Raw genomic sequence first — 12,573 nt, 5'->3', positions numbered from 1 at the left:
GATTTCCATTCAGCCCTGAAGATGGAGACAGTATGCTTCTCCGAAATTCTGGCATCTACCGACCAGTGTACGTGGCACCAGATCCCAAATCATCACCATCATTGTCACTGCCATGAAACCCTCAAATCTCACAAACATACCACAGATATTAACATTTATACACGCTTAAAGAGCTGGTGACATCAAATGTCTTTAATGAAAAGTGGGGAAAAATAAATAAATTAAATAAAAAACATTCAGGAACTGTTTCTGGTGGATGATGCCACAATTCTAGAACCCACATGCAGAAGGAGTGTCAAACTATAACTACCACTTCCATGACTGCAGCACACTTACGTCTTGCATCGAGTTTATCAAATAATACAGTTCTATTTGGGGATGAAATTACAACCCTCAGTGTGAAGAACATACAATAGGAGTTTATTGAAATTTTAAGTTAGAAGGGATGATAAATAATTTATACTTTGAAGATATCCGTCTTCTGGGTTATTGCGCTGTGTAGTCTGGTCGATGTTAACCAACGTTTCAGAGGTAATACTGCCTCCGTCATCAGAGTATGAAGATTTCTGTCTTCTGGGTTGTTGCGCTGTGTAGTCTGGTCGATGTTAACCAACGTTTCAGAGGTCATACTGCCTCCGTCATCAGGGCGATGAGTATGAAGATTTCCGTCTTCTGCGTTGTTGCGCTGTGTAGTCTGGTCGATGTTAACCAACGTTTCAGAGGTCATACTGCCTCCGTCATCAGGGCGATGAGTATGAAGATTTCCGTCTTCTGGGTTGTTGCGCTTTGTAGTCTGGTCGATGTTAACCAACGTTTCAGAGGTCATACTGCCTCCGTCATCAGAGTATGAAGATTTCTGTCTTCTGGGTTATTGCGCTGTGTAGTCTGGTCGATGTTAACCAACGTTTCAGAGGTCATACTGCCTCCGTCATCAGAGTATGAAGATTTCTGTCTTCTGGGTTATTGCGCTGTGTAGTCTGGTCGATGTTAACCAACGTTTCAGAGGTCATACTGCCTCCGTCATCAGAGTATGAAGATTTCTGTCTTCTGGGTTGCTGCGCTGTGTAGTCTGGTCGATGTTAACCAACGTTTCAGAGGTCATACTGCCTCCATCATCAGGGCGATGAGTATGAAGATTTCCGTCTTCTGGGTTGTTGCGCTGTGTAGTCTGGTCGATGTTAACCAACGTTTCAGAGGTCATACTGCCTCCGTCATCAGAGTATGAAGATTTCTGTCTTCTGGGTTGCTGCGCTGTGTAGTCTGGTCGATGTTAACCAACGTTTCAGAGGTCATACTGCCTCCATCATCAGGGCGATGAGTATGAAGATTTCCGTCTTCTGGGTTGTTGCGCTGTGTAGTCTGGTCGATGTTAACCAACGTTTCAGATGTCATACTGCCTCCGTCATCGCCCTGATGACGGAGGCAGTATGACCTCTGAAACGTTGGTTAACATCGACCAGACTACACAGCGCAATAACCCAGAAGACGGATATCTTCATACTCACCGCTGTGAGAACCTCAAGTCTTACAATTTATACTTTACCTTGAATGAACCCTCAGTGTTGATGCACTGAGCATTCTGATCGCAGCCACCATTATTAGTGAGGCATTCATTAACATCTCTGCAATTAGCACCATTACCAGTGAAACCATCTCGACAGCGACAGAAATAAGAGCCCTGATGGACACAGCCATACATGCACTGATGTAACCCAAGATACATACAGGGATGTTGATGCGGTCGGCATTCATGTCACAGTTGTAGGAGTCGAGCTCACACTCATCATCATCTGTGCAGCCTGGACCACTGTCAGGCTTTGCTGAATAACCTTCTTCACAGCGGCACATAAATGAGCCAAGAGTGTTGTGTCATTCTCCATTCTCACATACATCTCCTTCCATTTCACATTCATTCACATCTGGTAACACATGATTTTCTATCATCACACTTCATGAATTTGTATATTTTTTTAAAGATGCAATCTTAATTTATATACTCTTATCATATTATTGGGTCCAGAGATAGAGATTAGCTCTAACTATTGGGCCCAACAGAGTAGGTACCTGAAGACAGAGACAGAGCCCCATCTCCGAAACGTCATTTTCTATTTTATTATTTTACTAGACGATGGAAAATATCCAAGAAAATTTTTATTCAAATAGGTGATGTAAGTTTATAATCCAACAGTAAAGGCCACGGGTTAGTACGTTTTTGGGGCTGTTTTATCAGCAGTATCCTAAAATATTCATTTGTTCTTAAATTCTGTATCATAACAATAAGTGACAGGGATATGAACCGACCTATGCAAGATGTGCTGTAAGGACCTGGAAGCAAGCCATTTGTACAGATGCGTGGGTTCTCCTTACATCCATCCACATCTGTACGACTCCGTCCATCCAGAAGTAGCATGTAACCAGTACTGTCAACGTAAGTTAATTTCAAAAACATGACACGTGGTCCCATATTGCAATTTTAAAATGCAAATCCACTTATATCAATGACGAAAAAAGAATATCTACCTATAAACATAAATAAAGTATATTTCATTTTACAAGAAAACTTGCACAAAACATTGTGTATTGATAACTTAAATTATCAGCCCCAGAAATTACCACCACCTTTGCTACGTAATATTAATTTACAATTCTTGCGTACCCAATGTAAAAACTTCTTTACTAAAAAAAAATTCTGCGATAACACCAATAGCTGTCAATCCACTACTAGGTCTCAAGGTCCAGGTCTGTTTTAGACGGGTGTGAATCTTGGTCACTCACCACAAAACAAGGAAAATAAATTGAAGTTTTCTGAGAATATGAGGTAGAGAAATTCTATAATAAAGGAGTTTCAAAATTTGTACTCTTTATCAGATATTATTAGAATAAATTAGTAGAGGAGGATGAAATGGACAAGGCATATAGCACACATGGGAAATATGAATAATGTATGCAAAATTTGTCAGGTACCTTGGAGATAAGAAACAACCTGGAAGTCTTAGGCATAAATGGGAGGATACGAGAATGTATCACAATCAAATCCGGTGCGAGGATTGGGACGCCATTCTTCTGGCTCAAAATAAGACCCAGTGATGTCACCTTGTGAACACTGTAATAAGCCTTCAGGTTTCATAAAAGGCAGGGAATTTTTGAATATTTGAATGACTATTAGCTTCTAAAGACAGGCTTTGCTTCATGTAGTTGATTAATCTTGATGAATTACATGTGAGAGAAGAAATGTTATGACAAACTGCTACATTTACTGTAGGTACTTACAAGCAAGCCAACTACTAACCTACATGCACATGAATAGCTGCCTGGTGTGTTCATACAGATGTCATCGCAGCCTGCATTACTTGATTTACATTAATCAACATCAGAAACATATTTTTCAAACACAATAATAACAATATTTAACATTCATCAAGAGCAAAGACATTAATTTAAATAACGTAAAAATATGCGCTAACCTTCGCAGTGAGACTTCTGTCCAGTTTGCTGGTAACCATCATCACAAACACACTGATATGTACCCATCATATTTTCACAAACACCATTGGAACAAATACCACTTGTACGAGAACATTCATCAATATCTGGGAAACAGAAATACAGACAGTTAATTTGAAATTTCATTGGTTACTTGGTCATTTTATGATGCTGGAATCTGGTCTACATATATCTCTTTGGATCAGTTTCACTCTTCAGGTGTTAATTTCTGTGGTTTAGAAGTCAATCTATAAAATATAACCTTGATGGCTGTCTTCTGAATTGTAATGTTGTGTAGTTTTTTTATTTGTAGTGTTCTGTCTGACGACAGGTCCATATATCATGAACAGGATCCTTCCAACCTCTTCAGGTTGTCAGGGACCTGCTCATACATATATACATTCTTGGCAGAGATGATCAGAAGTGGTTTGCCATTGCCTTCTTCTGTGTGTGAGTGGAGTAATTGTTGGGATGCCACGGAGGAAAACTCCGTGTTGCCTAGACCACGTCCTTGCCCAACACATTACACAGAAAAGTTTACTTTACCACTTGAAACTGTTCAAGCTGTAGCTCCTCAAAATTGTATCTAATTTAAAGGAATATTACAAGTATTTACATTTTCTGGTATCACTAGATTAATATTTTTAAAAATGTTATTAATGCATTTACATCAAAACGTGAATGTATTTTCTCCTATAAATAAGATGAAATTAGTAACTTTTAGGGTACTCTTGTGTGTGTGTGTTTGTATAATAACATGAAAAACCTGAATTACCAAACTACAAGACCACAGATTTGAGTTCTGCATTTGAGAAACTCAAGTCTCCTTATGAACTCACCTCCAGAGCATCTAGGTCATAACCTTCATCACATTCACAGCGAAACATTCCAAAGATGTTGACACAACGACCAAAAACACACAAATTGCTAAACATCTGACATTCATTTATATCTGAAAATATTTTACATTTACTGAAGTTTGAAATAACAATCACAATAAGCTGAAAATCATTGTAACAATGACTCTGCCACTTATACTTAATTTAAACTTGACTCATCACTGAACGACACTTTATAAAAAGCATATAGGAAATGAGCAGTGTGCTGCACGTGTTATAATAATAATAACATTCAAACTTACGAGAAATTTTAGAATGGGACAGCTATAAAAATTGTAAGACTTTGCTTGGCTATTCAGAAATAAGACATCTAGGATGCATAAGGGAAAGTAGGAGAGAAATCACATTACATAGGATTCACAGAAGAATCTGACAGATTGTTACAGCGGAAATGTGCTACCAGAGAAGACGAGCAAAAGCAACTTTTGTGAGCACTGACAAAATTTAACTTGTAACTAATAAAAAAGTAGGTTTATTCAATCATTTATTAGGTTGAGTTCCATACACAGAAGACTGAATTTGTATAACACTGGGGTTTCTGCAGTCAACAGTTATAATATAATTATCTCTAGTGGTGTCATTCTAGAATAAAACTAAAAAAATCTCTTTTATTACAAATAATATTTTTGTGACAATGTGAATGCATTACCAGCAATTAAGCAACTGACCTACACAGGCCCGTTCACTCCTCTCATCTGGATGCATGAACCCCATCTCACATTCACGTCGAAATGAACCTGGATAATTCAAGCAGTGCCCATTTTCACTTGAACACCCATCAATATCAACACAGGAATAGCCATCGCCTCGAAAACCAGCATCACAGACAAACATACATTGGTAAGAGCTGGCTTTCTCTCTCCGACCCTCCTCTGGCTCAGCTCGATCTCTACCTCGTTCCATCCTGATTGGCCCATTCCATCAGACTTCCCTTCCTGCCATCCTATGTAATTCCTGTGATTTCCATTCAGCCCTGAAGATGGAGACAGTATGCTTCTCCGAAATTCTGGCATCTACCGACCAGTGTACGTGGCACCAGATCCCAAATCATCACCATCATTGTCACTGCCATGAAACCCTCAAATCTCACAAACATACCACAGATATTAACATTTATACACGCTTAAAGAGCTGGTGACATCAAATGTCTTTAATGAAAAGTGGGGAAAAATAAATAAATTAAATAAAAAACATTCAGGAACTGTTTCTGGTGGATGATGCCACAATTCTAGAACCCACATGCAGAAGGAGTGTCAAACTATAACTACCACTTCCATGACTGCAGCACACTTACGTCTTGCATCGAGTTTATCAAGTAATACAGTTCTATTTGGGGATGAAATTACAACCCTCAGTGTGAAGAACATACAATAGGAGTTTATTGAAATTTTAAGTTAGAAGGGATGATAAATAATTTATACTTTGAAGATATCCGTCTTCTGGGTTATTGCGCTGTGTAGTCTGGTCGATGTTAACCAACGTTTCAGAGGTCATACTGCCTCCGTCATCAGGGCGATGAGTATGAAGATTTCCGTCTTCTGGGTTGTTGCGCTTTGTAGTCTGGTCGATGTTAACCAACGTTTCAGAGGTCATACTGCCTCCGTCATCAGAGTATGAAGATTTCTGTCTTCTGGGTTATTGCGCTGTGTAGTCTGGTCGATGTTAACCAACGTTTCAAAGGTCACACTGCCTCCGTCATCAGAGTATGAAGATTTCTGTCTTCTGGGTTATTGCGCTGTGTAGTCTGGTCGATGTTAACCAACGTTTCAGAGGTCACACTGCCTCCGTCATCAGAGTATGAAGATTTCTGTCTTCTGGGTTATTGCGCTGTGTAGTCTGGTCGATGTTAACCAACGTTCAGAGGTCATACTGCCTCCGTCATCAGAGTATGAAGATTTCTGTATTCTGGGTTATTGCGCTGTGTAGTCTGGTCGATGTTAACCAACGTTTCAGAGGTCATACTGCCTCCGTCATCAGAGTATGAAGATTTCTGTCTTCTGGGTTGCTGCGCTGTGTAGTCTGGTCGATGTTAACCAACGTTTCAGAGGTCATACTGCCTCCATCATCAGGGCGATGAGTATGAAGATTTCCGTCTTCTGGGTTGTTGCGTTGTGTAGTCTGCTCGATGTTAACCATCGTTTCAGAGGTCATACTGCCTCCGTCATCAGAGTATGAAGATTTCTGTCTTCTGGGTTCTTGCGCTGTGTAGTCTGGTCGATGTTAACCAACGTTTCAGAGGTCATACTGCCTCCATCATCAGAATATGAAGATTTCTGTCTTCTGGGTTGTTGGGCTGTGTAGTCTGGTCGATGTTAACCAACGTTTCAGATGTCATACTGCCTCCGTCATCGCCCTGATGACGGAGGCAGTATGACCTCTGAAACGTTGGTTAACATCGACCAGACTACACAGCGCAATAACCCAGAAGACGGATATCCTCATACTCACCGCTGTGAGAACCTCAAGTCTTACAATTTATACTTTACCTTGAATGAACCCTCAGTGTTGATGCACTGAGCATTCTGATCGCAGCCACCATTATTAGTGAGGCATTCATTAACATCTCTGCAATTAGCACCATTACCAGTGAAACCATCTCGACAGCGACAGAAATAAGAGCCCTGATGGACACAGCCATACATGCACTTATGTAACCCAAGATACATACAGGGATGTTGATGCGGTCGGCATTAATGTCACAGTTGTAGGAGCCGAGCTCACACTCATCATCATCTGTGCAGCCTGGACCACTGTCAGGCTTTGCTGAATAACCTTCTTCACAGCGGCACATAAATGAGCCAAGAGTGTTGTCACATTCTCCATTCTCACATACATCTCCTTCCATTTCACATTCATTCACATCTGGTAACACATGATTTTCTATCATCACACTTCATGAATTTGTATATTTTTTTAAAGATGCAATCTTAATTTATATACTCTTATCATATTATTGGGTCCAGAGATAGAGATTAGCTCTAACTATTGGGCCCAACAGAGTAGGTACCTGAAGACAGAGACAGAGCCCCATCTCCGAAACGTCATTTTCTATTTTATTATTTTACTAGACGATGGAAAATATCCAAGAAAATTTTTATTCAAATAGGTGATGTAAGTTTATAATCCAACAGTAAAGGCCACGGGTTAGTACGTTTTTGGTGCTGTTTTATCAGCAGTATCCTAAAATATTCATTTGTTCTTAAATTATGTATCATAACAATAAGTGACAGGGATATGGACCGACCTATGCAAGATGTGCTGTAAGGACCTGGAAGCAAGACATTTGTACAGATGCGTGGGTTCTCCTTACATCCATCCACATCTGTATGACTCCGTCCATCCAGAAGTAGCATGTAACCAGTACTGTCAACGTAAGTTAATTTCAAAAACATGACACGTGGTCCCATATTGCAATTTTAAAATGCAAATCCACTTATATCAATGATGAAAAAAGAATATCTACCTATAAACATAAATAAAGTATATTTCATTTTACAAGAAAACTTGCACAAAACATTGTGTATTGATAACTTAAATTATCAGCCCCAGAAATTACCACCACCTTTGCTACGTAATATTAATTTACAATTCTTGCGTACCCAATGTAAAAACTTCTTTACTAAAAAAAAATTCTGCGATAACACCAATAGCTGTCAATCCACTACTAGGTCTCAAGGTCCAGGTCTGTTTTAGACGGGTGTGAATCTTGGTCACTCACCACAAAACAAGGAAAATAAATTGAAGTTTTCTGAGAATATGAGGTAGAGAAATTCTATAATAAAGGAGTTTCAAAATTTGTACTCTTTATCAGATATTATTAGAATAAATTAGTAGAGGAGGATGAAATGGACAAGGCATATAGCACACATGGGAAATATGAATAATGTATGCAAAATTTGTCAGGTACCTTGGAGATAAGAAACAACCTGGAAGTCTTAGGCATAAATGGGAGGATACGAGAATGTATCACAATCAAATCCGGTGCGAGGATTTGGACGCCATTCTTCTGGCTCAAAATAAGACCCAGTGATGGCACCTTGTGAACACTGTAATAAGCCTTTAGGTTTCATAAAAGGCAGGGAATTTTTGAATATTTGAATGACTATTAGCTTCTAAAGACAGGCTTTGCTTCATGTAGTTGATTAATCTTGATGAATTACATGTGAGAGAAGAAATGTTATGACAAACTGATACATTTACTGTAGGTACTTACAAGCAAGCCAACTACTAACTTACATGCACATGAATAGCTGCCTGGTGTGTTCATACAGATGTCATCGCAGCCTGCTTTACTTGATTTACATTCATCAACATCTGAAACATATTTTTCAAACACAATAATAACAATATTTAACATTCATCAAGAGCAAAGACATTAATTTAAATAACGTAAAAATATGCGCTAACCTTCGCAGTGAGACTTCTGTCCAGTTTGCTGGTAACCATCATCACAAACACACTGATATGTACCCATCATATTTTCACAAACACCATTGGAACAAATACCACTTGTACGAGAACATTCATCAATATCTGGGAAACAAAAATACAGACAGCTAATTTAAAATTTCGTTGGTTACTTGGTCATTTTATGATGCTGGGATCTGGTCTACATATATCTCTTTGGATCAGTTTCACTCTTCAGGTGTTAATTTCTGTGGTTTAGAAGTCAATCTATAAAATATAACCTTGATGGCTGTCTTCTGAATTGTAAGGTTGTGTAGTTTTTTTATTTGTAGTGTTCTGTCTGACGACAGGTCCATATGAACAGGATCCTTCCATCCTTTTCTCGGACTGGGACCTGTTCATATACATTCTTGGCAGAGATGATCAGAAGTGGTTTGCCATTGCCTTCTTCTGTGTGTGAATGGAGTAATTGTTGGGATGCCACGGAGGAAAACTCTGTGTTGCCTAGACCACGGCCTTGCCCAAAACAAGTTATAAATTTGAGGACCACCGGGAATTGAACTCGGGACCCCAGGCTTACGAGGCCAGCGTTCTAACCGCTAGACCACCGTGGCGGTTGTTGTGTAGTATGGTAGAAATTTACCGATGCCAAAGTGATGATTCATCAATGAGACAGCAAGGACCTCTGAAATGCTGGTAAACGTTTACCAGACTGCATGGCACAACAACTCAGAAGACAGCCATCTTCAGACTCACTGCCATGAAAACCTCAAATCCTATTAGGTTAATTCTGAGTATGTGTCATAATGATACAATTTATTTCTTAATATATATTTGGAATTAAGACTGAGAGCATTTCTTTGTAAAGTATAAAATTAAGTTTCATGTAAAAGGCATACATCAGCAAAAATCTGAACATTATTTTTAAAGGGGGTTAAGGGCCCTAGTACCTTTACAAGCTTTCTTATTTGGAGCCAACTCATGGCCAGGAGGACATTCACATCGATAACTTCCTGGAGTGTCAATGCACACACCTCCGCGACACAGCCCTGGGATGCGTTCACATCCATTGATGTCTGCAACAATTTAAGTTCTGTACATTCAAGAATAAGATTCATAACAGACGCAAAAGGAAAACAATTACATACATTTATACTGTAATTAAATTATTCAAATGGTTACATAATGGCTCCTTACCCTCAGGCCTAAGCTTCTGTCAGTCCATGTGAGATTTGTAATGGACTAATTGACAATGGTATGCTTTTTTTTTACAATGCTCCAGTTTTTAACTTGCAAATTATCATTCAACCAATGATCCATAGCCGTCCATACTCCATACACTATACTCATCCTTTGAGGTGTGTGGTAAATTCAAACAGAAGTATGATATCCGACACTAGTACTGAACTGGAGCTTAAAGTCTAACCTTGAACCACCTCCAATAAAACAAATCTTTATATACCAGTTAACAGTCTCTCAATTCAATCTAATATTATCATCTCAACTAGACTAGTTCCAAATAGACTGTTCCACTTCTTGACGATGGTGAAGAGTCATTTGAATAAAAATTTCCTTGGATATTATCCATCGTCTAGTAAAAATATAAAATATAAAATGTAAAACAACGTTTCGGAGATGGGACTCTATCTCCGAAACGTCGTTTTACGTTTTATATTTTATATTTTACTAGACGATGGATAATATCCAAGGAAATTTTTATTCAAATGTTCCACAGAAGCTTTCCACATCAAATAAAAGATCTGTATATTTTAATTTTCATGTTTTTACACAGCAGAAAGGAATGATTCTGGACTGAATGGTAACAAGCATCCCCAACTTTAATCTGCTATTAATTTTGTTATGAACACATTTTTGACATGTTACTTCAGTTCCCAAATATTTTAAACATATTCCACTTTTTAGGGATATATTAATTATCAATGTATTACTGTTTTGTCCTGCATTCTAAAGACAAATAATCACATACTTAATATTGTCCAAGGTTAAAATATGTATGATGTTTTGAAAACCGGATCCATTTTTGTCTTCAGGTATATGGGGCGGGGGCAGGTATTCTGTTTGGTCCGATAGTCTCAATCACTGGACCATCTAGCAAGTCTGACCAAAATTCTGGCAACCACCTACATGAATACACAGTGTCACAGCCAGAAGACCACAATAAAATTATATTTTAACCACATGGATATAATATACATATTTGTTCTGTAATCAACAAATACCTGATAAGTCACTGACTTAATCATGATCAGTACTTATGCCCATGGAATACTCCAAGCAATGTTAATATAATATGAAAATAAAAGCTTTGCATCACAAAACAATCTAAATCATGTTACAGTAATTCAGATACTGTGATGTACCTCCACAAAAAGCATTTTCTTACTGTGTGACACAATCTCTGCTAATATTTGTAACAGGGCACATTCTTACTCCCCACTTAATGGTACCTGCACCTTGTCGTGGTGGTGGGGCTCGAGTACCTCAGTGACCCCAAGAGCTATGCTGGTAGGGTCTCCCTAGGGGGAGAGGTCAGACTAAGACAGGTACCCTGGTCCTCCAGGTTGGGGGTTGGTCGCAAGGCTAACAACAAAGGAAGACGTTTCGAAACCTCGATCAAAGCCTCGGACAGACGGACCTAACGGAGGACCGAATGGAAGAGGAGGAGAATCGAGGAGGCAATGTACCGAATACGGACCGGAGAGCCATGGAAGAAGAAGACATTCTTACTTGTGATCTTAGTGGTTCCAGTCATGCTCTGCCTGTAATAAGTCATATTGCTTACCCATGCACACCTGCATCATCATAGTACTCTCATATCCTTCTTTGCAATCACAGATAAAGTTGCCTGGTGTGTTTCGGCATGTTCCATCTCCACACACACCATGCATGATACTGCACTCATCAATATCTGAAAGAGTAAATAGTTTACTGTCAGTTATGACACTACCGTATGCTGACATTTTACTAGATTACACGGGTCAGACAGGAAAACTTATAATGCCATGAGAAGGAGTCTGAACACGTCATAAAAAAGTTACCATTACACACTATTTGGCAAAATACAGGTAGCCCTCGATTTACGCCGGGGATGCGTTCCTGGACGACACAGCGTAAATTGAAACTCTTTTATAATGTAAATCAATGGGAAGTCAATGACATGCGTTCCCAGCACCCAAACATTGGCAAGTAATATAATGGCATTACATTTAAAGCTCTGAAATAACGTAGATAAAATAAAGGGAATTTAAAAAAATATACATTTTATAGACTTAAAATCGGCAATTCATTGGTCCCCACGATTGACTGCGATTCTTTCATGTGATTGATGTGTGCAGTCATCTCTGCTGTTATGCGATAGTTGCATTCATGTAAGACGCCGACCTATATAGAATCGCGTAGTAAAAATAACCCCGGTACCTCCGCAGAGATTAAATTAGTCCTTTGAAAGTTTAAAGCGCCAGGAATGAAATTGCGTAAGAGCAAACTCGCATATGCAAAAGTTTGCATTTCACAAACAGCTTTTACCGATTCATCGATCTCATTGGAGCAAATTCGCGTTAACGAAACATACGTAATTGCAGAGATGACTGTATTTATAACTTTTATTCAAAATCAGCGATGTAAGAATTATGATTTAGTATAAGAATCAGTACGAGATACATTGTAAAACGTTATAAATAATAATGGTTTCAAAATCGGCGTAATTCTGAATCGGCACAAACCCAGGGCTACCTATATATGTCGTTTGTAATGTGTGATGTTT

At 38.8% G+C, this 12,573-nt stretch overlaps 1 protein-coding gene across 1 annotated transcript in view; it reads right to left on the bottom strand.

Moving 5' to 3' along the window:
• Positions 1 to 12,573, bottom strand: part of LOC147871898 (uncharacterized) — a 41,879-nt gene that overhangs the window by 21,274 nt on the left and 8,032 nt on the right. Inside the window, exons 9-12 of the mRNA XM_087360056.1 lie at positions 11,593 to 11,718; positions 9,740 to 9,865; positions 8,790 to 8,915; positions 3,465 to 3,590 (exon numbers count right to left, since the gene is read on the bottom strand). Coding sequence (XP_087216182.1) covers positions 3,465 to 3,590; positions 8,790 to 8,915; positions 9,740 to 9,865; positions 11,593 to 11,718 — 504 coding nt within the window. The remainder of the gene's footprint in view (positions 1 to 3,464; positions 3,591 to 8,789; positions 8,916 to 9,739; positions 9,866 to 11,592; positions 11,719 to 12,573) is intronic.

The sequence above is a fragment of the Zootermopsis nevadensis genome, unplaced genomic scaffold (genome assembly GCF_977971745.1).
Source record: "Zootermopsis nevadensis isolate Lab colony 2312 unplaced genomic scaffold, Znev_1.0 Znev_ptg000037l, whole genome shotgun sequence".
Classification (NCBI taxonomy): Eukaryota; Metazoa; Arthropoda; class Insecta; order Blattodea; family Termopsidae; genus Zootermopsis; species Zootermopsis nevadensis.
This window is presented reverse-complemented; position numbering and strand designations above follow the sequence as displayed.